General features: G+C 43.1%; 2 protein-coding genes across 3 annotated transcripts; one reads left to right on the forward strand and one right to left on the reverse strand.

Annotated features, from left to right (window-relative positions):
- Positions 1-96: 96 nt before the first annotated feature.
- Positions 97-19,067, forward strand: mmp28 (matrix metallopeptidase 28). Its single transcript, XM_040008864.1, has 8 exons — positions 97-523; positions 2,356-2,432; positions 3,097-3,287; positions 9,315-9,536; positions 10,995-11,240; positions 14,237-14,386; positions 14,763-14,930; positions 15,564-19,067. Exons 1-8 carry the CDS (start codon positions 404-406, stop codon positions 15,956-15,958), a joined length of 1,569 nt encoding a protein of 522 aa, XP_039864798.1. The 5' UTR covers positions 97-403; the 3' UTR covers positions 15,959-19,067.
- On the reverse strand, positions 16,820-25,225 carry LOC120719578 (protein FAM124B). 2 transcript variants are annotated; one of them, XM_040008862.1, is made up of 7 exons: positions 22,825-25,225; positions 22,399-22,430; positions 21,563-21,772; positions 20,826-21,221; positions 20,435-20,631; positions 19,290-19,446; positions 16,820-18,386 (listed from the first exon to the last, which is right to left on the reverse strand). In XM_040008862.1, the coding sequence occupies exons 1-7, from the start codon at positions 22,893-22,895 to the stop codon at positions 17,806-17,808; spliced, it is 1,644 nt and encodes a 547-aa protein (XP_039864796.1). In that variant the 5' UTR covers positions 22,896-25,225; the 3' UTR covers positions 16,820-17,805. The 2 variants fall into 2 exon arrangements, with proteins under 2 accessions (XP_039864796.1, XP_039864797.1); XM_040008863.1 differs by having other exon boundaries at positions 22,821-25,225.
- Positions 25,226-25,291: the final 66 nt, after the last annotated feature.

Consider the following 25,291-nt stretch of genomic DNA (forward strand, 5'->3'; position numbering starts at 1 on the left):
TTTTTTTTTTTTTTTTGTCTTTTTTTTTTTTTTTTTCTTTTTCCAAAATTATATTAAACTGTGATCTTTTCTCCGTGCTCCGTGTGAGTTCATTACACACTAACCTCTTCAGCACTAAAGAAACAACAAACTGCATGTGATTCATATCTTTAAAATTGGTTGTGTGCAGCAGGGGAGACGCTGCCATGCCCTGCTGATTTGGATTTTTTTGCCCTGCAGTAAAGGGGCAGACGAGGGGCGGTGCTGACACTCCTCCTCTCCCTGTAATCCTCCAGCTGTGAATAACCTCCGTCAGTCCTCACAGTAATGGAGAAGTCTTGGGATCACTTGAGTGTCCTCGGATAGTAAATTTAATCATGGAGGTTGTGAAGGGAGCAGGGCGCTGACTGCGGTTCTCCCCGCGATGAGCCGCCGAGCTCCGGGCCTGTGTGAGCGGGGCGTTAGGAGACTCTGGTTCCTGGCTGTGACGGCGCTCATCACCGCTCAGACTACCGCAGGATCACCGCTGCTCCTGGACCCGGAGGTACTGCTGTCAAAACTCATTTCACAGAGACTCAAAGACCTCTGTTACAAACATTTCTGGTAAGCAGGCGAATTAAAGTGACCCACATTTAAAACTACGCTGTGGGCACTGCGAAGTTATCCTACCGGGGAAATTGTTTTATCGGCTTTACACCGAAACTTTGACACAGTGAATTTGGTGGTTATAATAAAATAACAAGCTCACAGCAGTAATCAAATAAGATGATTTTACAGTTGTTTCAGACGAAAGTGCGCATGTCTGTCTAAACGTATTTCTGTAAAAACATTAAATATTCTTAATGGCTGTTTTGTTTTTCATTTACAACCAACAATTTAAAACGCAACTCCCTCCTGTCTCTATAATAGCGCTTTCCTGTTTTGTCGCCATTATAAAATGTGCAAACTTTTTAATAACGGGGATTATTACAGCTGGACAATGTTGTTATAGTTAACTAAAAATGGACGTAAAAAGCTGTTAAAACAAAGTCAAAATTATATTTTAACTTTAGTATTTAAATTGGTGAAATGTATTAACATGCCTGATGAGGCTTTGATGTCTACAGTGCTGTACCATACTGCAACTTAAGATCTATACCGATATAGATCCAATACCATGTAAAACAGTCCCAGTATTGCCGATAACATACATTTAACCTAGATTATGAACCGAGAACAAAGATTTCGAGTCGTTGCGGGGTTTTTTCTTATAGCTGTACTGATTTTCCCCAAATCTTGCATCTTGGCATGTTCCCTCCATACAACAATAGTTTAAAAAGACTAAAGCTAACAGTTAAACTAAAAAAAAAAAAAACTAAGCTAAAATGAGCAACCCCACTCAAAACAGATTTAAAAACAAAGAGTCTGTATATGTCCTATATTCATTCAGGAAAGGTTACACGTACTGTGATGTGATGTTAAAGTCTACTGCATAAAGACAAGGAGATCTGACCCATTCATAAAGAAAGATAAACGAGTTTCGCCTCGCTGTGGTTCAGACTGCACCGCTCTAATCTGACAGCTCCCTTTGCTGGCTGTCCAAAGACTACACGCTTTCCTCATCTGGTTTCACCAGCTATGCTTTCATTCTTACATTAAACAAAACCCTGTGGCATTTTCAGAAACATTATTATTATTATTATTTTGTTGTTGCACATTCCTGTTGCTGAAACGCATCTGTCATCTCCTCAGTTTTAATTTCCGCCCCGTCACATCTGTAATCGCACTCTGAGCGGTGCCTGCTGCTGTTGTCTGAACATGAAGGGGCTGTAATATTAAACTATGAACCAGCCTCACAGAATAATGCAACATCTGTTGGCGTGTACCCTGTGGGTTCATGTTAAAGCACTTTATAGGTATTACACCGGAGCTTTCCGTGACTTGCATGTTTACATGGAATTCTTGCAAAATTATAACTTGGGAGTTTCAGGGGCCCCCGGGGGGCTTCTTTGTCTTATGGGTGGTCTGCGCACTCATAACCATGTACATGGTAAAATAATGCAGAAGTCTTGCAAACTCATGGGGATGTGTGGTTACTACGCTATGTTCTTATTAGAAATATGTGACAGCACTGGTTTTTGAAAACAGTAGCATTTTTTAATAATGTCACACCATTAAGCATTAGTAAGGTATTAGTAAGTGCTTAATTAATTATTTGTATGTCATTACTCCTCTTTAGTATGTCGTTTTTAAAAACACGTGTGGTTATCCATCTGTCCACTGTCACACCTTGTACAGCTATCACTGCTAGTAAAGATCATAGTCATAACCATCACCATTTTTGTTCTGCTGCTTCTCTTGGAGTTTAATTATTAACAGGTATGACTTCCGTTGTAGGACTTTCTGGAAAAGTATGGCTACCTCCATCATGACTACCACATCCACAATGCGGCTGAGGTACAGTCTGCAGTCCGGTAGGTCCATTTGCACACATTTCTACCTCTAGGCATTGCGTGTTCATCACAGGGAGGGGTGAGCTCGGTGTGGTACAAGCCTCAGGGCTGAACGTCTGTGCAGGGCAGTAAAACACACCCTCATCTCCGCATTGGGAAACCTCTCCTGAACCCTCCCTGAACCATCCAGGAATTTCAGGAACCTCGCCCTCTGGCCCGTCTGCTCACTGTACTATAATGGGAACTGATTAAAACTCCTTCATCTTGGACTGAATGATGTGTTTCGTAAACTCTGTGCAGTTTTTATGTATCTAAATGCTAATCTCTACTCAATGTATGCAGGCTCTGGTATATAAAGGACATAAAGGTTGGGGATAAGGCTACATTTTTGATGTTATCAACCTTAACAGCTCTTCTGCTTTCCATCCATTGATGTGGGAAACCTAGCTTCATGATGCTGATGTACTTTTGAGTTATATGTATCTGTAACTCGCCTGAATCCAGGAACAGTCCAAGTGCCTGGCTGAAAGCTCTCGTGCGAATCTTTAATAGCTCCTCTCAGAAACACAGAAGTGCATCAGATCATTAAATCTCTATGCAGCAAAGATCTATCACCTTTTGCAGCCCTTTTGGCTCACACACTAGAGAGACTCTAAGTGTTTTGTCTCTCTCTGTCTCTCCGCAGAGAATTCCAGTGGTTGTCCCGTCTGCCCATCACAGGCAAACTTGACAGCGCCACCCTGCTGCGGATGGCAGAGCCCCGCTGTGGGGTGTCGGACGAGGGCAGCCAGCAGATCTGGGCTCAGAGAGTAAACTTCATCTTTACTGGACAGAGACCGCCGCAGCAGCTGCGCAGGAGACGCTCCACTGCAGAAGGTATAGTTTTACTTAATTTATATGCGTGCATGTGCAAAGTGAGCCTGACTGACATGAGAGCCGGTGTTTCATTCCCTGCCTTTTTATGTAGCGCCTTTGTTTGCCCCATTGTGGTCTGAAAGAACCAACAGTTAACTGGGAGGGTCCGCCGTCATAAACTGAAGCACTAAATAGAGTTGAGGGTTGTAATTAAAGCTGGTGGAGTGTCTGATGGTGCACACGTCAGCCCTGAGTGATTCTTATTATTTAGTTACACAAGCCCATGTGTCTTTCATGTCATGTTTGCTGGGTAAAAACTTCAACTTTAGTCTCCACTTTGTCTTTAGTTACTGGGATTATGCTTCTCTCTCTCATCTCCTAAAGTCCTTCACATCTCACTATGTGTTCGTCAGTTTAGATAAAGGTTTGGGGGAATGGGCTCGTCCAAACACATATACCCCTGCAACCTCACTTCCAGTTTCTCCTAGAGGTAAATCTGTTCCATCCAAACCTACATACCAAAATCTAAAAACCAGAGGATTAAAAGAGGTTCGCCTTTCCAGTCTTTCAGTGTTTTGTGTTGTTAGAATATCCTTGATGGGAACAAGAGAAGGAGACACTGAATATAGCACAACTTTGCTGATACCGATACTTTTAATGTAATTGTATTCAAGGCGTACCCTTTCATTACCAAAAAAGATTTAACACAATTTAATTGGCTACATACTGAATTTGAAACTATGAACTTACATTCTAGAAACAATGCATTGATCCTTCTCCTCTAGTATTGATCGGATACTAATAATTGCATTGGTACTGACACTATCGATATTTAAATCAATATTTGAATTGATCCGCCCACTAATCTTGAAGTTGCTGCCATCCAGGGCCGCTCTACAGATTTTGATGAGACCTGTAAACGCCCTTTTTTGTACGTCTTCGTGTTTTTCGTTCTCACTGTCTCTCCTCAGTGCTGCTGTTCGTCACATCTCCTTTGTGAATGAACAGCAGCAGCAGGCCGAAGACAGCACCAGAAGGCCCAGCAATGTTTCCCACTCCCTCTCTCTGTGCTTGTGCCTCCAGCCTCATGATGTGTGAAGCCTCTGCATTCCTCAGTGTCACTGACGAGGTTTGCTAATGTTCGGGGAATGCAGCGGCGGCTGATGTTTGCCGCTGCCTCTTCGTGTCAGTACCTGACACGTTCCCTCTGGTACACACATCCATAACTGACTGACTGGATCATGTTGTTTGCCACCTATCTCAGTGGCCAGCTGCTTGTATGGATCTGAGCCCGCTCTTTAAGAACCCAGACTTGTCTCATATGACAGGCGGCAGTGTTATTAAACAGGCGGCAGATACTTTTACACCCTCGGGTCAAACCTCTTACTGATCTGGCTTCATGCATCCACTGATGTATTGTAGCAATAATAGCTTAATTGTGAATAACGGCGTTCTGCTCGTGCGGTGCCACCACCTCTAACTCAAACATTATGCCGCTTTATGCGATAGAAACGGCAGATATGTTTCTGCTTGCAGCTTCACGAGTGTTTGCTCAGGGAGGTTTGTGTTTGGATCAGACTCTTGGTCTGAACAGAGTCCTGTGAAAACATGCGTGTAGTAATAATGAGGCCTCAGGTATGTACAGTGTTGGCTGGCAGTTGTTCCACTTTAGCACGGAGAGTAATATCTCAACATGTACTCAACACATGGCAGGAAATACTGTACAGAGACATCTGTGGCTGCAGATAAGCCCAAAAATGTTGGTGATCTCTTTTGATCAATAATGTGACCTAAAGTTTTTACCTACCCTGTTTAATAGTTCAAGTCTGGCATTTTTTATATCCTTGTTTATTTATGTGTAACTTTGCTGATCCTCAGTTTTTTCCTCCCTCCTTCTGGTTACGTGTGTGATTGCAGCTATGGTCATAAGTTTACATGCACTCATCATGAGCATGAATGTCATGGTAACTGAGGCCTTTTAAGGATTTCTCTGAACTGTTGAATGATTGTACATCTTTAATAAGTTACATAGGTTTTAACTTCTAACAGAATCAGCTTTTAAACATAGTCCACAAACGTTCAAATACCAGCTTTGGGGAGGCCATTCCAAAAGCTCAGTGTTAGCTCAGTGATCCACACAAAATTGTGATCATTTTCATGTTTGTGTCCATCTTTCAACCATCCAGCTGATTTGAGGTGATGTTGAAGAATTTGGAGGAAATCCTCCTCTTTCATTATTCCATTCACTTTATGCAATGTACCAGCACCACTGGCAGCAAAACAGCCCCCGAGCACGGGGCTACCACCACCATGCTTGACAGCACGTATAGTTTTCGTAGGTTTGAAAGCCTCCAAACATAAATCTTGTCAATCTGGCCAAATAGCTTGAAGGGAGGAGCTTCTTTCTTCATTGGCACCCTCTCACTCCACGGTGATGAAAAACTCGCTTCTCTGTGGACAGTGATGCCGGTGTTCCTGCAGTTTCCCGTTCATATCAGGCTTGAGGCTTACCATTCTGTGAAGCAGGCGATCCATGACTTAAAGCTAACCCTTAATGCTGTTTGAGCTGTTTGACCTTGACAGCTGACTGTGGCTGCTAAACGAAGCCGTGCGACTGCAGCAGTGTGGGTGAGTCAGACGAGCTGCCTGCTCGTTCACTCTCACCTGTGGTGTGATGTGATTTTTGTTTATCAGCTTCTGAGCTTCCTGGAAACTGAAAACAGACCTTGACTTGTGGTTGTTCCCACTGATATTTACAGAACTGACTTTCCACCAGCTTGTCTAAGATAAGCTATTTAAGTGCATGACGTGTGTGTGTGTTTTTCTGAGGTGTGCCTCCATGGATCCATGCCATGAAGTGTAGACGCTTAAACAATGAATGGGCATTTTTGCACATTTTTGGTAACTATTTCAATAATTTCATTTTTAAATAATTAGATCGAAGTTTTCAGTTCAGTCAAAGATTCACTGATTCCAGCAAACAGTTGGTTTCTTTTGCAAAGTTCCCTATTTTCATATGCATGAATGGCTTTATAGGTATCTGAGGCCCGAGAGAGACCCACAAACAAGCAGCAGGTGAAGGTGTCTGCAATAAGGCCTGGCAGAGCATCTCAAGAGAGGGAGTACGGTATCATCCAATTAGAGCACTTTAGCTTACCTGTGGCTCCCAGGATATTTAAAACAAGCCTTCAGCTTTCAGGCCCCTCTTCTGTGGAGCCAGCTCCCAGTTTGGATTCAGGAGACAGACACTATCTCTACTTTTAAGATTAAGCTTAAAAGTTTCTTTTTGATAATATTTATAGTTAGGCCTGGATCCAGTGACCCCGAATCCTCTCTTGATTATGCTGCCTGGGCTTCTTCTTCACTCACTTCCTTTCACTCTCTGACTCCTGTTAAAAGGGAGTTTTTCCTTCTCACTGTCGCCAAGTGCTTGCTCATAGGAGGTCTAGTCTGAGTATTGGGGGTTTCTCTCTTTCATTGTAGAGTCCTAAAGCACACTGAGGAAACTATTGTCCTTATTTGATGTAAATAAAACTGAATTGAAACAAATTTTGGATTTTAGACCACGGCCTGGACAAAATAACCCATGAGACGTGAATGAAATCTTGTACATCGCGTCGGGTCTTTTTTAGCCTCGCCCGTTGGCTTCGTTGTCAGCGGCATCTCTTGCCTGCATTTGTCGCACAGCCTTCTTAACACCAGCAACAAACAGAATCTCCCCGAACCTCCACAACCAATAACTTTAGCTATCAGATGATCTAAGTCACTTCCTAATGTCTGTGATAGCACGCCCTCCCCTACACTGCCGCTATAGAGGGCATCATAATTGCTTCCATAAGGGAAGTCTTGGAATGTCTTGTGTGTATCGGACTTCCTGGCTTCTCTGCCGTCCTCTGGGACTTCTTACTCCGCGGCGGTCTGAGATGGAGAGTAGGCGCCTGAGCTCTGCTGAGAATACACATCTACACACATGATGCGGTAACAGGCCTAATGTGTGCAGTTCATCTTGGAATGAGAGGTGGAGCTGGGATGGGAACATGTTTGAGTATCTCACAGTCTCAAATCATACTAATCAGACTTCTAGAGGATTGCAGCAAATGATCACTTTATTTTGAATCAGATTTTTTTTTTTTGTGGTGTTTGAGGCTCCATGTGCTTCCACTCTTATGTCATATCTGTGTAAACTGTTGCAACAAAAGGATAAGCATGAAGTTCTTATAAGAGTCAAGCTGCTGCCGAAGCACAACTTCTGTTTGTGTGTTTACTCACACAGCTTACACACTGATGTCACTGCCAAAACCATGTCTTAATGGCTCCAGATTTCCAGATATTTTCCAGTCTCCAGGGTGCTGTTGCGGTCTCTCGGCCATTCACAGTATGCAGAACATGCTTCTCGTATATTTCTCCCATATTCTGTTTGCAATGCGTTATTTAAACAAGCACAAATGGCATCGAAAGCACTCAGAGTCTGTCCTCCGTTGTAGCGGCCTCAGGCAGCGTGAGGCTTTAAGACGGAGCAGTAGTGTGTAACGTGAGCAAACCTCCCGCTCACATTTGGCCGTCTTTTAAAAAAATATTTTGACAACTTTGGAAAATAAGTTTGATTTATGTGGACGCTTAAGCGTCAGCTCTCCAAGTATGTGTGAATCAGCCGAGCCCCGAAGTGAAGACTGAATGGAGAAGAATCACTTCTTGCAAGGTTTAAGTGTCAATTCGTCGCCCAGGTGTGCAAAGTTTATTTCAGTCCAGTGTTCTTGTTTTGGCCAAAACCCCTTTGACAAAATCAGCGTTGAGGCTCATTTGAGCAAAGTCTGTGCAGTTTCATAAAGCTCTCATTTAAAAGTGCTCTGTAAGTCAGCGACAGCCTCTCCAGCTGCCTCTTTCTGAAGGTTCATATTATCTGCTGATTGTTTCCTGCAGGCAGTCCCTTTTGTCTGTTAGGGCTGTTGAGCTGCTTGTGTGTGTCTGCTTTGTTTCCAGACTCTTTTACTGTGTGATCCTGTGTATGTGTGCGAACAAATTGGAGTCTTGTAAATTAATGAAAGGCTGAGCATGAATCCCCATTCCTTCGATCCGCGAACAAATGATGTGACTGTGAAGTTTGCGACACGTGTAATTATAACTAAGCCAAGAAACTACAGACACATGGTGAAGTAAACTGTTTGGTGAAGCATGCAGTCAGAGTGGGTGTTAGTTTACCCAGCTGGAAGCTTGCATGGTTAACATCCTATCATTCTGGCTCAGTTGGCTGGATTTGTAACAGTTGAGGATGGGATATCAGGCATTCAGAACTATAAAACAATTCAATTCAATTCAATCACCCCAATAAAGCATATCCCTCTAAGACTGCCGGTTTACTTGTGGTTGCTAGAGGATTTAAAAGTAGAATGGGAGGCAGAGCCTTCAGCTTTCAGGCCTCTTTCAGTCCCAGTTTGGGTTCAGGAGACACATACCCTTTCTACTTTCAATATTAGACTTAAAACTTTCCTTGAGGTGACCCTCAATCCTTCCTTAATTATGCTGGTTATTTAAGGTGTAAATCCACAGCTACATCAATGGCTTATAATAAGGACACAATAGTAATAATTTAACAATTTCCAACGGGATTAGCTCTCTAAAAGTTCAACTAGTTTAAAATAGCAGACTATCCAGCAAATATGGAAAGAAAGAAAACAGCCACATTAGTCGAATGAAACAAATCAGGGATTGTTTTGACATCTTATAAAGACGGTCACTTCTCTTTGAAAAGATAATTCAGTTTAACATATATGAGAAAATCAGCATGACTGAGCACTTTTTATGCTCTTATTCTCGTTTAGTTAGCATCTTTACCCATGTACCTGTCTGAGGGCTAACTGTGTTATTGAGTTTTAGCCAGTATTACTTTTTATATTCTTTGATAATAGCTTTAAACTAAGCCTTGCTCCGAATAACACTGCCGGCTTTTTTTTGGTTGGAGCTCATCTGCTGATGCACCGGCTGAGATGAACCAGACTGGGAGTTTCATAGTGTCTCATTTCTGCTTCTCTCTGTCTGGCCGTTCTCCAGTTGACAAGTGGTACAAGCGCCACCTGACCTACCAGATCGTGAACTGGCCTCAGCACCTGTCACTGGGCTCTGTCCGGCTGGCTGTGCGTGCTGCCTTCCAGCTGTGGAGCAACGTGTCGGGCCTGGTCTTCCAGGAGGCCCCTGGTGGACCCGCAGACATCCGGCTGGCCTTTTATGAAGGAGACCACAACGACGGGGCCAGCAACGCTTTTGACGGACCAGGTCAGGGTCACAACACATCGATCTATTTCATCTTCATTTATATTTACAAGGACTTGTTTAAGAAGAAAAGATATTTAACTTCCTTAAATTCTCCTTACACGTACTGGCAGATTAATTTCATTAGTTAGGTGTGAATAGTAATGAGATTACTGGGAATATTTGGGCTTAAGTCCCACAAAATCACAAGTTTACATTTAAGTAGAACATGTAAACTCATTAAGATCCTTTGATCTGACTCAGCAAATTAGAAAATATAGAAATATTAGATTTTCTGAATTTAAAGAGCACTTTAATGCAACTTTTTTCTCTACACTGTGTGTTATTTGTAACCTGAAAGCTCCCAGTCTCAAAATGGAAAGAACGGCTGTTCAGAGTCTTTAACGACCTCTTTAATACATGAAGCAGCACCATCCTGCAAGTCCTCACCGTATTCGAGTTGGGGGCAATTCATAATAAGAGTGATTTTAATCTTGCACGGTTTTTATTTCACTTGAGTAGATGAGTAGGTATGCCTTTTTTGGTGTCTTATGTCCATGTGGGTCGGCGCTTTGTGCATGACACAGTAAAACAGCTAAACTAACCAGCTCATAAGAAAAAGAGCATGAAGTAACAGTGTCAGTTTATACAGGCTAATAAGTCAAGCTTGATGGCTCAGATCCACAGTTGGAGAACTCTCATATAGTGTTTTTTTTTTTTTTTAACAAACAGTTTTAGTGCAGTTGCTGCCCCACTGCAGGCACCTCTGCCACATCTCCTTTTCTGCTGTATCTGACATGTTGTCACTGACAGCTGCTCTGCTTCTGCTCTGTGCTGAGATCCTGAAAACTAAAAAAATAGCATCAAACAGAATGAACAAAGTTCCAGTGCCAGAGGCTGAAATGTGCATCTTGCAAGAACAAACAACTCATATACAGGGGCGTAATTTCCAGGGGGGTTATGACCCCCCCAATAATCAGACCCAGCCAATATAACCCCCCCCAATAAAATTATGAATTATCTTTCATAAATAGGCTGTTGATTTTCTTTACTCATTTCAGTTATTACCAGAAAAATAGTTGCATGTTTAATCATCTGGGAATTTACCCAGATTTATTTATTTAGACAGAGATCTTGACCCCCCCCAATGTTCAGCACAAAGTTACGCCCATGCTTATATAACACCTTTCTACTGCGAGTCATCTATGCCTGCGGATGCCCTGAGGGGCAGCTTGATGTTTAATACCTTGCCCAACGATACTGAGACTGGAGGAGCGACAGATTGATCCATTGACCTTCTGATTGGTAGATAAACTGCTCTAGCTGAGCCACAGCTGCTCAAACCTACGGCACTAATGATTAAATGCAGAGCGGTGTATAAATACATGGCGAGTGAACGGTGTTAGGTTTAACCAATAAGAATGAGGGTCTAATAAATCATAAATGCGCCTCAGAGTTTTTTTTTTCCTTTTTCTCATTCAGGGGGAACTCTGGCTCACGCCTTCCTGCCTCGCCGAGGCGAAGCCCACTTCGACATGGCGGAGAGGTGGACGCTAAACGGGCACAAGGGCCACAACCTTTTTATGGTGACCGCCCACGAGATCGGGCACACTCTGGGCCTGGAGCACTCCCCCGTTCGTCACGCTCTGATGTCGCCGTACTACAGGAAGCTCGGCCGCGGGCTGGTTCTGAGCTGGGACGACATTATTGCCGTGCAGCAGCTGTACGGTGAGAACATGGTGCTTGGTTTATGGTAACAATTTAAAATGTTAAATAAGTTTAAACTTAGTTGCATCCCTTTACATAAAACTAACACAGCATTTCATAAAGACAAAATCATACCAACAGTCAGACATGGTGGTGGTAGTGTGATGAACTGTGCATGCACTGTGACAAATCCAGACTGTCTCTCTATTCTATTGCCCTCCAAATTGGGAGCTGTAGCACCGAGCTGTGAAAAAGGCCAGCAGGCCACTACAGCTCCAAACACTGACGGTGACTGAGTAGAACAGCAAAGCCAAAACTTAATTTCTTACATTTCTTGTTTGCAGTCACTCGAAGTTTCTGCGTGTTCTTGGCAAAAGAAATATGCACAACACATCACAATCTAATCTTGAGTTTATCTTTAGCAGCAGGAGGAGTTTGTTCAGCCTGACAGCCTCTTAGCTGCTGCTGTGGGAGTGTTTATAGGGAGGGCAGCAGTGGTGTGAGTGTCAAAACAACACACTCAGCAGCCTGTTTGTGTATTATTATTATTATTAGCATTGCAGTTATGCACACTGTATTTACCTGCTGTGATAGATTACTGTTGTGGTTGTGCAATGTGGGAGCATCACCCTGGACTTCTTGAATGACGGCTATAAGAGTTTCTGTTTACTGCAAGTTTGTTGTCCCTCCTGGCATGTGTGAGGCAGGTTTCCACATGTGCCGCTCTGCACACTTCTTTTATTGCTTGTTTTGGGGGTTTTTCTGCTGCTGCTTGGAAAATGATTTCTCCACAACAGCTGCGCAACAATACGTCTTAAATCATTTTTGCATTGCCAGCAGCTCTTTAGCCGTGACTGTGTGACGTTTTGAAGATGCATGAGGAGCTTCCTGCGCTCTGGCCCGGCCTCTCAGGTGTACGGCAGCTGCACAGAGAAAAACAAGACACTGTGCAGGAATGCTTGCGTGGCTGCAAGACAAGCACACAGCTCTGAACCTGAGATCAGCACAAGCTTGCAGGCAGACCACGTCCAGCTGCCTCTCCTTTTATTTAATCAGTGAGGAGTTCCATCTGCTCTGCCTCTGAAATATTCTGTCTTCACCATCCTAAAGTGGCCCTTCACTCCCGCTGTATCGGCCGAACAGAGAGACACACATCTTTATTTCAGTTACATTCAGGACCTAAAGCAATTTGACCATAGATTGAATTAAATGGCAGCAATTATAGCAGATAATTACCTTTAGTTGGTCGTTAAGCTGTATGTGCTTTTGTTTTTAGGGAAACTTGAACTTTGGGTGGCCACTTATCAGCAGACCTTACACAAAGACCTCAAGACAACTCTCCAATAGCTTTTTTCTTTTTTTGCTTCAGGGAAAATTACCCAGGATTCCTTAACGGGCACTCAAATGAAGCTTGGTCTGCTTTTTCTCCTTTATTCCTGTCAACCTGTGGCAGTAATATGTGCACACTGCAGCTGCTCCCACGTAAACGTCATGCGACTTCAAAACTGACAAGTCCAGCTGACAAGACTGCTGATGCTCCGAAAATGTTACATCTGCTTAAACATATAAGCTTTAAGGAGAATATGTGAATGTGAGTGTGTGTGGGTGTGTGTGTGAATCATTCCTGGCACTGCAATCTGATAAGGAGCACATGTGAGCAGACTGGATATGTCAGAGAGCGAACATAGATTTGGTGTTTCTGCCTTTGAATACGGTGCCGTGTGCACTGTGACGGAGACATCAAAAACAACAACTTTGACTCGAAGTGGACTTTTTATGCTTTTCCTTCTTTGTTATATATACTGTTACAATGCTGGTTGCTCATATTAAATATAGCCAGTTTGAAATAATGAAGTCAACGCAAACTTACCGGCTACTTTGTAAGATGCACCTGCTTAACCGCTTGTTAAGCGGTTAAGTGGCTCAGTGCATTTAGACATGTAGATGTGTAAACTAAGGGAGCATCAGAATGAGGAAGAAAGATCATGAAAGTGTCTTAAATGGTCCAATTATTTTGAGCTGGTCTGCTGCTGACACTTTACAACACAAACATCTCAGTGGCAGAAAGGGCGTGTGGCCTTAAAGGGACAGCAGCTTGTAAAACAGTTACAGAAATATGTAACTAGTGCAGAATGTAATGCAATAACCTCAAACATGCTCCCGAATATGAAGCTCAGCAGTATAAAGTTAAATATTATTCACATCCAGGCCTATATGACATTCATTTTAGGATTTATAGCTTTAATATTTCAGTTTAGTTGCCACTTTGGTGCCAATTCATATCTAAATATCTGTTCCACTTCTGATGAATGTGGCAGAGTGCGAGGAGGGAGTTTGTGTGTTTGGATGAAGTCATCTCTGCTCCTACATGCTCACAATGAGCTTTTGGATACCACTGCGGTGTGCACAGTAGAGCTATCTTTCCTGCCTTCTTCCTCCTGTTCTTGGGTGTGCTGATTTTATCCATCTTCCTACAAAAATGTTTGTTGAGCTCCTTGCAAACAAAGTGGCTGTAATCACATCTGAAGCGCTATCATTTACTCTTCAGTTGAGCTCAATGTGTTGTGCCCCCCCTCCCCTTTTTTTCTCCTTTATTCTTTTCATGTGCGCACTGCGAGGGTACGCGGGCCAATAACAATAGGACGGCTCTGATTTTGGTAGTTAAAAAATGTTAAAGGTTCCAGCCCGTGCTCTATCTACAGTCTGTTGTTTATTTCCTGTGCACTGGAATGTCCATCCATCAGTATACATCAACCCAGCCACATCCTGTAAAGGACAATTTAAATGTTAACATTCTCCAAGTCCTGTTTAAGAAGAAATCTCCACAGTTTGTGTTCCCATTTGTTCCTGATCTAATTTAGTAAACAGTTAAATTGCTGTTTGGGATGCATGAGAAATCGGACCGATCTGTAATGTAAAGTTTGTCCGGTCAGCCAAAGAGAACAGTTAACAATAAACTCCAGCTCTTCCTCTTCATTGTTTTATGGCTTTGCTTCCTTTATTTTTTGTGCCTTTAGGTAAACCATTAGGCGATCGCCCGGTGAGGTTGCCGGGTCAGGTGTTGCACGCTGCGCTGCAGGAGTGGGAGTTCTCAGAGCTTCAAAGCAGACGCGACACCCCGGGACAGCCTCTCTACTGCCAGGGCGTCTTTGATGCCATCACTATGGGTGAGGTCCGAATAAATGAAATCTTATCAGAAAACAACATTCAGCCACAACTCTTGTAGAAGAAGCTGAAGAACAATAATAAACCCTGTAGCAGGAACAGTGGATATTCCTGTTTTCATATTTATTTCTATAACAAAAGGACAAAGCTGCTGATAAATACTCGCTTTCCTGTATTTCAAAATCATTTTATAGTTAAGCAAAACAGGAAAGAAAGTTTAAGCCACCCATGTGTTCTCATGATATCTGAGAAAAGAGCGAGAACAGTGAGATGCTGTAATTTCCAGACTTTTAGCTTTGTTCAGGGCTCAGAAACTGTTCCCAGCATGCTCTGTGCAAGAATGAGAGACATATACACGTATATTCATCTCTTTTCCAGACCAAAATAAGACAGTGCTGGTGATTCGGGGCAGCGTATACTGGACTGTACCAGCTGAAGGGCGCGTAAGTGGCCCGCTGCCTCTCCGTCAGCGCTGGCCCGACCTCCCTCCGGCCATCGAGGCCACTGCCTTCTCTCCGCCGGATTCCAAGTGGTATTTTTTCAAAGGTACTGCCTCATTGAGCACATTAATGGGACTCACACCTCCTTTTTAAGGCATTTCCTAAACTGCTAGCTAACTTCACGCATCTGTTAAAACTCCCAAAATAGATCCTCTCGTGCTTTTTAAAATAGCAAAGTGCTGCTTAAAGGCTGAATACAGCAGTGAGGCTCCAGCTGCGGTTTTAATAGTCTTCTCTTTGTGCTAAAGGCTACAAAAATTTGTCTGAAGATAGTGCCAAAATGTTCCACTAAATGCCAAATACCTGACAAGACTTTCTTATCTGCCGAATGCAAACAGTTTTATGCAAAGCTCAGATGCTCTGCTGCATTATTAATCTCCATAAATCATAATCACAATTTTTTTAAATGAAGAAAACCGCCCAAAACACTTGTACATACTGTGTGTACTTTCTGTCTTGAGTCAAAGTTATGCTTAGTTTTAAAGAACATATTGTGTTTCGGTAAAGTTATTTCATCTCTTAAAAGGCCCGGTGTCCTGAACTCTGAGTTTTTTGCTAAATATCATCAGATGCTGTATTGTTTGCGCAGCACTGGTGAAATAGAGGTTTTATTTTATTCTACTCTTCGTGAGCATAAAGTTTGGTGTCATTTCAGTGTATCTTGCCTCCTGCTGTGCAGGGAAGCGGATCTGGCGCTACACGGGCAGCACGCTTGACCCCGGCTTCCCCAGGAAGAGCAGCGAGCTAGGACTGCCTCGTCACCCTGACAGTGCTTTCTACTATGCTCCTCTGGGTCACATGGTCCTCTTCAAGGGCTCCCGTTACTCCGTCCTCAACCTTAAAACCTTACGCCAAGAGCCCTACTACCCACGCAAGCTGGCTGACTGGACTGGCGTGCCGCAAGGGACCAACGGGGCGCTGACCCGTCCAGACGGCCGCCTTTACTTCTTCAAAGAAAAGCGGTTCTGGAGGTTTGACCCAGTGAAGGTGCGAGTCACCAAAGAGGGCCACTGGGCCAAGGACCTGAGCTGGACCGGCTGCAGGAGTTCTCCTCAGAGCAACAACATCCTTTGACCAGCAGATGGCGCCGCAGGATTTAAAGTGCAATTTGTTGATGTATCGTAATACAGAGGAGCTACAGCTTCTCAGCACGTACAGTATTTACACTGCAGAGCGATTAGCATTATTGTGTATGGAAGTGTAATTACAGCCTCAACAGGACTGCACATCATCAGCAGCAGCAGTGTTTAAATTATAATGCTTACTCTGGAATGTGATGTTCAATCCCTCCTGATTGCTAGGGGCCCCAAATCAATCATGACAGAGTGTGAGAGCAGTGCAGGTGAGTCATCAATGGCGATGAAGTTTCAGGATGTCAGTGGGCCAGTTTGAACTCTTGACCACATCTGAAGAGCCAGAAAATCATTTCAGAGACCCGATCGATTCGGAACAGCGTCTAGCTGTGTGTCAGAGGTAAAATACTAACATTTGACTATTTCCATATCATTGCATTTTTAGTATCAGCTGGTGTTTTGAGTGAGTGCACTTGTTTCCAAATGCAGCGGTCTGATTGGTCAGCTCTCTGTATTTGAATCAGATAAATCGAGCTTGAGCCTAAAAAAATAAATGCTGCAAATTTTTCCTGCTAAATTACACGGCCGGTGTGACCGGCTGCATCAAGAATGTTTTTAACGCACACAATCTGCATACAGATTTTATGTGTTCTGTATCTAAAGGCCGGTGTGTAAAGCAGCTGTAACTATCTGTGTTTCAACATTCAATGAAAGATGAAATTATGTCTGATCTGGATTTGAGAATTCAGCGTAGCAGTGTTATCAGCTGTGTGAATATGTGTCTGGGACACTTCAAGCATTCACTTCTCACCTCCTACTTCATCTGCCTGCCTGTATGTAAACACACACACACAGAGCTGTGAGGGTGCAACGACGTAGCCATTTTATTATTCCAATCATTTATCTTTTAACCTACATCACTGAACATGTTACACACTACTTGCTTACAATACTCGCTTTCTTCCAGTTAAAATTATTTCCAGTAAACAGTTAAATGCTCTGACATCTTCGAGCTCCCCAGCTTGCCTACGGAGAGCAGCCCAGCGGGAAAAGCTCTGACCTTATAATGCACAAGTGAAAAAACCCAGACTCCAATTAATCTGTTAGGTTAAACCGAGAAAGCCTTTTCAAAGGAAAAAAAGATTAAAGAAAAATAAGTAAGAGACTAGTCTGACCTGAATCATTACATTTCTTATTATGATTTTTTTCCTCACTTAACATCTTTTGCCTTCAGAACAGCTGTAATGATCACAAACACTGTTTAAGTGATCATAAAAAATTCACTCAAGTTAACCTGTCCTTACTGTGACCTTTCAGTAATGAGCATTTCTGAGGTGTCAGGTCGACTAAAGGGAGATAATTCTTCATTACTGTTATGTAGCCTGGTTTACTCCACTGCTTGTCCATTTTAACAAGCAAATTCTGGATCAATGATTATCTGAAGTTCCTTAAAACAAATGCTTTATAAGCCACAAATCAGCTTTCTAATCACGACCAAGGGCAACATCAAAGACAGCCTTAACGCTGAGATCATCTTAATCTGTTCGAAGTTAATCAAAGAAAAAAAAGTTGCCTAGCTGAGTGATGAGAAGAAGCCTAGTGTGCCTCACTTAAATACAAAACTCTGATTGCTATTCACTCGGCTACAACAGCTGCACAAATCATTAGCTGCACCTATGTATAAAACTAACTTAGACATTCATTGTATTACCTTTACCTGCGCTGTCTTGAAAAAACAAGACAAGTTAAACTAGTATCTGGATGTTACGTGTCAACTGCTGCAGTGCTCCGGTGTCCCTGTTGTTTGTCTGTGATTATTACCACTGCTCGTGAGACGGTGGTAGGAATTTAGATGAAGAACTCATCCAGCCGTTCCTCACAGTTCCTCACACGTGCCGGCTCAGCGGTAGTCCTGCTTTCTACCAGGGGCCTGTTGGAGGGGCTTTGCCTGGTCCTGCCTACATCTGTTCCACCACCAGAGCCCCATGTCCCAGACGACCCCTGAAGGTGTGTGTGCGTTCCTTGCAAACAATCACTCAGCTCCTTGGCCAGCTCCTCGACAGCTGAAGCTCCAACTGTTGTGGGTCTCTGTGACTGGAGGGTCACCAAAAGGTCCAGAGAGGAGGAGCGAGTCATCGCTTTGACTGCTGGGTCTGGGCGAGGAGAGACAGCCGCTCCCGTGTCAACGTTGGTCTCCGGCTCCTCCTCGTCCTCTTCCAGAAGGAGATGGGAGAGAGAGTGGGTGATCGAGGGACGCAGCGGAGAGTCGGGGTGGTTGGAGGTTGAGAGTGGAGCAGGGCTGCTGCGCTGGGACGAGTAACAGGAGCTGCCAGGAGGAGTGCTACAGCAGCTTCCTGATCCCAGGCTCTCCGCTCCACCACTTCCTCCATGAAGCTTTTCCAAGATGGGGTCGCTGCGCGGTCTCTGGGCTGGCAAAGAAACACCAAACAGAATTAAAAAATTAAAAATCGTACACTCAATGTACACAAACATGAAAAGTATTTCTGCTTTGTGTTACTTTAAGCTGCCCCCGAAGTGTCTCAACCGTGACAGACCAATAAATACAATTTGATTTTATGACCAACTCTCTTGGAACATAAACGTGTGACAGATTCTATATTCAAGAACACAAACCCTCATCAGCTCTCTAACTGGCGATAAGCCTTAAAAAATATGAAGCTTTACATCATACATAAAACTCTCATAAATCTCGTGTTTCCCTCAGTCACTCAGTAAAACTGAAGGCTTTGAGCTCTCTTGCATAGACTCAATGCTCTTTACTCGTATGATGCTGATGTGTGATGGCTCTAACCATGTTTTGTTTTTATTGTGAGAGGCCTCCTGCTGTAATGTTGTCTCTCCTCCTCTTTTGGGTCTTTATTCTTTTCACTTTGTGACATTTTTTTTTTTAAAGGGCTATACAAAAAAAAAAAAAGTACTTACCTAAAAACTTTCTCCAAAAAAATATAACTATGTAACTTAACACCTTCTTTGAAAAAAAATCTGAACTGCTTCAAATAACTGCTTAGAAAAGAGACCACATGGCCAGTATAATTACTGGTAAACTTTTCTACTGATATTCATCTCCAATAAAAAGACTTTGCACTGTGCTGGAGGAAACATTTAATATTTGAATCATTATACGTACAAATGCTTTCTAAGTCAAAATGATCATTTAATACAACGGCAATTAGAGAGTGCCAGGGAATCATTATGAACTGAGAAGTCTTTGGGAGAGCGCTCAGTGAAGAAGTAATTTGGAGATATTTCTCCCTGTCTGTCAAGCTCCAGGCGATAAATCTCCCACTGAAAGATTGAACATCGCAGCTTACCGTGCCTGTGCGTTTGCCCGGACAGAGGAGATGTAAGGCTGCAGGGTGAAAGGCTGTGTCCCGAGCTGCTGAGTTGAATTCCTCGAGGAGGCATGCTCGAGCCAGTCAGGGGGAAAGCACAGGTCAGAGGTCGCTGAGGTTGTGCCGGGGTTTTCACCTGCAGCACAGGACGACAGAAGGAATGGGATTATAACGTATACCAGGACTACATCCAAACATAACTTTATGTTTCTACTGTTTATCTCTGTTAGAATACAGGATGTAAACTCCTGTTGGAAGCCCCAGCCCATCTACACCTGAACAGATGTTCATCTCCCACCATGACAAACAGCGCAATACAACAGTTGGTTCAGTTATATTTACACTGTGTTATTAGTTTCATAAAATAACGTTCACAGACTTGCATATATTTGCATTAGATCCAAATCCTTATCTCAAACATATAAAAATTTCCTGTTTCATAAATCACACATTAGTAGCACATGGAACAAAGGTCTGGCCAGTTTCCCAGCATTCTGTGAGGTAATTAGTGGTTAAACCTCCCACACTTCAGCGTGTTTACTCTTGCAATGCGAGGCTGCGTCAATCTGCCATTCACACAATCCTCACGTTTAACATAAAGAGCGAGATTGACTATGTTGAGTTAACCTGGGGTCAACCCTCCAAAGTATAAGACAGTGTACAAGAGAGGTGAAGAAGAGAGTGTAGGCAGGGTGGAGTGGGTGGAGATGAGTGTCAGGAGTGATCTGTGACAAAAGGATAGCAGCAAGGGTGAAAGGGAGGTTTACAAGATGGTAGTGAGGCCTGCTATGGTGTAAGGTTTGGAGAAGGTTGTACTAATAAAAAGACAGGAGGCAGAGCTGGAGGCTTCTCTTATGGAAGAGAAATGAGTACATTAGAGGAACTGGTAACAAAGAGCATTTTAGACAAAGTTAAAGGGGGAAGGCTGAGACAGTCTGGACAATGTGTAGAGGAGGAATAGTGGATATACTGGACAAAGGATGGTGAAGACAGAGCTGGCAGGCTGGAGGTAAAGAGGAAGACAACTGAAAAGATTCATGGGGATGCTAGGGGTGAGAAGGAGACGGTGGATCCCGTGTGGCGAGCCGTGAGGAAGCAGAAAGAAGAAGATAACGCGCAGTTACCTGAAAGAGAACCTTGTTGCCGTCGAGGTCTTCAGTCTGCCAGCGTGTAGCGCTGATGGGGGTACACGGGTTTGGCAGCAGGGGAACCAGCTGGCCAATTTCTTCCACACTAAACTGTAGCACAGCAGAGCTGCATGGCTCCACCTGAACTCCTGGTGACAACTGCTTTAAAGCCAGCTGTAGGCAGAGCCCGGGCTCTGGATGCAGGGGAAATAAGGCAGGAGGAGACAGCAGGGGATAAGACGCATTTTTAATATGACGTTTAAAAAAATTATTATTAAGAAATTTACAAAATTACAAAATTTGAAAGGAATAAATGTGTATGTAGTTTTAATTTGAGGAGTATAAAAACAATACTGCACAATCGAGAGCAAACACTCTAAAGCCTTACCCATATGCAGGGTGAACCAGCAGAATCCTGCCTTCTGCTCCTCTGCCTGTCGCTGCAGCACCGTCTCATAGAGCCGCACAGCATCCTCATAATTGTCATACGCACTGTACAGCGTCACACGTAGTATCTCACCCCCGCAGTGCACTGGTCGAACTCCCCACACCGGCATCCCTGCACCCAGGCTATAAAAGTCTCTGCTGGGCAGGAGGTAGGGCCGCAGCAGGGCATTGGAGGGCGAGCTGCTGGAAGTAATGTGGATCCCTCCGGTTCGGCTGCCACAACTCTCCGTGTGATGATAGTGCCAGGGAGGACGTTGGAAGAAGTCCAGCACTTTGAGGATTCGTTCCTCTCCGTAGGCCTCGTGCAGGAAGAAAGTGATGGCCAGAGACGGGTAGCCTGAAAGATGTCAACTTTTATTTTATTCATTCTAAGTAAAAACAGACATGGCTCTGGCAGGAGCTCATTGTGGGATGGCATGTTTACAACGGTTAAAGTGCAGCATTTGATGGGGGGGAATGTTGACCTCAATGGCAATCTTAAATTTCTCTAAATATTTCTCATTTTCACATATGGAAGTTATCATTATAGCTGAACAATACACCTCCAAAGTGTGTAATAAGGTATAATGTATGGTTGAAACAGCGTGCCAAAGAAACAGCTGAGATCCAAGTATATGTACTGTTACTACATACTGTGCTGAAATGCAGGACTACACACTGAAAACCCAGGATCCTTACCAGCCACGGGGCAGAGGCGGGGGTAAGTTCTGAATGGTGAGGCCCTCTCCGACACGTGGAAGATGCGTAGGCTCGGGCAGAGCCAGCGCAGCAGGCGATCCAGGGTGTGTTGCAACAGCAGGGAGTCTCCGGGGTTAGCCAGCAGATGCAAGTGCATTAGCAGGAGCTGCTGCTGCCGCTGCTGTCTGACCCGCCTGCTCACGAGGTCGACTGATGTGACGCACAAAAAACACGAGGCACAAAGTGTACAAAGATATTTTAGATAAGGACATCATTAAACTAATTCAAGAATAAGTTTATCCCCCCAAAGGGAAGGAGTATTTATTCGGTTCGTTTGTTTGTCTGTCTACTATCCAGTTTTCATGATATCATTTTAAATTTCTGTGTGACGATAGATATCATTTACTGCTCCATCTTATTACATTTTTTCAAGCCCACTGGACATAAATTTGGACTTTTAATATTTTTAATTGTATCGTTTGTTTTACAACCTTTATAAATTCATGTTCAAGTAACAAATGAATAATACATTACAGAAATAGTTCATATTCTTCTACTGCAGTAATGGCGTTTTTTATTGACAGTATGGCAGATCCACAAATCCACACATGTAAAAAAACGGATTAAATTTTACTTATTTTTCATATATTAAGAAATCTGCGGGATTAAATATTTAGAGTCACTGGTCTGACCCACTTAAAATTAAATTGGGCTGTACTGCAGCCCACGAGGTAAGATGGTTTAGATTATTTGTGTTTTTGTCTTTATGAAGGTGCGAAAAGTAAGTTTGAGTGTTTTTTTTCCTCTTTTTACTGTGTGAGTCTAGGATTACTTACTGCCAGACGACGACATCCTGCTGCAGTCTGATCTGAAAACAAAAAAGGCCACGAATTTAGTTTATTATTCATTCATATATTTGGGGAAACACAAAAAACTGTCTCCATCTTGTGGTGGTCTGTTTGGAAACGTTCCCTTTACTTTGGTCTCCATGACAACACTTTATCTGTTGTTAGCTAGCGTACAACTTAAAAGAATCACTAGAAAAAAACCGTAAAGATCACAGCAGCTGCCAAAAAGCCGATGTCGTAAAGTGCTAAAGGGTTAAATGAACGATAAAGTCATACTCTTCATAATTTAATGTCTGGAGCAAAATTAATTTCCATTGTGGCAACCGCTATAAAAAAGAAAAAAAAAAAAAAAAGCGAAGCTGGCTAGCTGAGGTTAGCCTCCGGAGCTAGCGCTGGGACAGTTGACTCACTCACTCGGCAGTATCAGCTCCGGAGTCCACGTTTTCATCGTCGGCTCTCTTCAACACCGCCGCTCGGCGCAACATGGTCCGGTCCACACTTTCACATCTGCGCCCATGCTCCGGCCAGTGAGTCTGAGCTGCGTTTACGGCAGACCACACTCGGGCTGAAAAGCATCCTGTTTGATTTCTTTCCGCAGGCTGCTCCCCCCCTCCTCCAAAAAAAATGGGACACTTGCTGGGACGCTGACGTCACATGGCACCCACACACCCTTAGTTTATCGTTTTAACTGTAAGGCTCGCTGGGTTTTTAAAAAAAGAAAAGAAAAGATAAAAAGGAGAGGTGGTCCGTTTGGAGTCTAGAAGGCTTGAGGGTGTACGTATGTTTGCGCAGAGACCAAATCCCGGGCGAAAGGGACCAGCAGAGGTGGTGCTACTTTAAATCCAAAGCCGCCTCCTATAATAACAGAGCAGATGGCAAGCTCTAACAAAATGACAAGACAAAGGAGACGGTCCAGACGGCCTGGGCAGATTTAAAAGTGCAGGGGAGGCTCCAAAGACTAAGTTAAACACGTTGTTTGTTAAGACCTTCTTAAGACCATATGGAGAGCTTTAGAAAGGCACAGTTTGGACAACGTTATCAAGCAGTGTGAAGTGAAAAGCAGATAAAACCATCATTCAGTGAAAGACACAAGTTACACCAATATATTCAGAAGAAAACTAAACAAAAACACCAAAGCAAAACTGCAATCTTAACAAAGGTGTTAAATGTTGAATAACCAGGCATCATGACATAAGACAAGTATTTAATCAAGAACATTCACTTGATTAATATCACCCTTTACTCGAATTTGGGCAGATATCCTAAATAGAAACGTTTCTAAAGCACAAAGTGCTGGAAAAACATTTTTAATATTTATTGTTGAACAGACTGGGGCTCTAATTCGAAGGCCAAGACTTGTGTTTTTGTCATTTACTGTCATTTCATTACTCATTGTATTTTCATTACTCAGTAGAAGTATTAAGAACGCCTTTCAGTACAAAATAATATTATTTAACACCAGTACAAGCCACGGACCTGAAATAACTATACTCTGTTATAACTTTAGAGTTTTCTACACTCACCAGACATGTTATTAGGGACACCTGTTCAACCACTCAGATAACAGCCAATGGTATCTACTTAGTGAATTAAGGCATGTAGACATGGTCAAGACAATCTGCTGAAGTTCAAACTGAGCATCAGAATTAGGGAAAAAAAATTTTTATTTAAGTGACTTTGAATGTGGCACAGTTGTTACTGTCAAACAGGCTGGTCTGAGTATTTCAGAAACTGCTGATCTTCTGGGATTTTCCACACAGAAGTGTCTCTCGGGTTTACAGAGAATGGTCCAAAAAAAGAGCAAACATCCACTGAGAAGCAGTTCTCTGGGGGAAAATGCCTCGTTAGTGTCAGAGGAAAACAGCCAAACTGCTTTGAGCTGTTTGGAAGGTAAATGTAAATGGTCTGGTTTTTATATACCACTTTTCTACTCTGAGCACTCGAACACCTCAAAGCAGATGGGCTACAGCAGCAGAAGACCACGCTGGGATCCAGAGCTGTTGGTCAGAGGAGCCTCCATTTCTGCCTCAACATTTGGATGGTAGGGTCAGAATTTGGTGCAAACATTAAAAGCATGGATCCATTCTGCCCTGTATCAACGCTTCAGGCTGGTGTAATAGTGTAGTGGATATTTTCTTGGCACACTTTGGGCCCCTTAGTACCAACTGAACATTATTTAAACAGCCTACCCGAGTATTGTTGCTGACCACCACCTTTGTGACCACAGTGCACCCATCTTCTCGGAGAAAGTGTATCACAAATGATTTCTTCAACATGATAAGTTTACTGTACTCAAATTGCCTCCACAGTTGCCAGCCTCAATCCAATAGAGAGCACCTTTGGGACCAAAATCTCAGAGGAATGTTTCCACCACCTTGTTGAATCTGTGGCATGAAGAATCAAGGTAGTTTTGAAAGAAAAAGTGTTTTGACAGAAAATTATCCAAGCTGGTAAGCAGGGTGTAGCATAGCAAAGTGGCCAATGGCAGCTTCAGCTGAGTATTTTCTTACCAAAAAGTAAAGATAAACAGAAACACGTGAATTGGAAAATACTGTAATAAACAACATCCTCGTGAAGCCTGCCAAATTCTTGTTGTGAACACAGAATCTGACTGTGGCTTACCACTGAAATTAAGCCTTGATTATGGTTACAGATGCATTTCTGAGGCTTGCCAAGGCCTTGGTTGGTCATGCAAAGATGCAGAAAAAAAAGCATCCCTTTCATTTTTTTTTTTTTTAAATTCTACATTTAATATGATGAAAACAAGGCCCTGTACAATCCACCTTTGCAGTGAGTACAATATTTATTTTACAATTTGTACACATTAGAACATGGTGCTAAACTGGTTCCAGCTGATCAAAATGCAGTCGAGAACGAAAAA

Source organism: Simochromis diagramma, unplaced genomic scaffold (genome assembly GCF_900408965.1).
Source record: "Simochromis diagramma unplaced genomic scaffold, fSimDia1.1 OVJJ01000344.1, whole genome shotgun sequence".
Classification (NCBI taxonomy): domain Eukaryota; kingdom Metazoa; phylum Chordata; class Actinopteri; order Cichliformes; family Cichlidae; genus Simochromis; species Simochromis diagramma.

Coding starts and splice junctions, on each gene's coding strand:
- LOC120719578 (XM_040008862.1), bottom strand. CDS start 22,895: ATGTTGCGCCGAGCGGCGGTGTTGAAGAGAGCCGACGATGAAAACGTG. Junction 21,773..22,398: donor CAGGATGTCGTCGTCTGGCA/GTAAGTAATCCT, acceptor GCGTCACATCAG/TCGACCTCGTGAGCAGGCGG. Junction 20,632..20,825: donor CTGGTTCACCCTGCATATGG/GTAAGGCTTTAG, acceptor CCCTGCATCCAG/AGCCCGGGCTCTGCCTACAG.
- mmp28 (XM_040008864.1), top strand. CDS start 404: ATGAGCCGCCGAGCTCCGGGCCTGTGTGAGCGGGGCGTTAGGAGACTC. Junction 524..2,355: donor CGCTGCTCCTGGACCCGGAG/GTACTGCTGTCA, acceptor CTTCCGTTGTAG/GACTTTCTGGAAAAGTATGG. Junction 2,433..3,096: donor GAGGTACAGTCTGCAGTCCG/GTAGGTCCATTT, acceptor GTCTCTCCGCAG/AGAATTCCAGTGGTTGTCCC.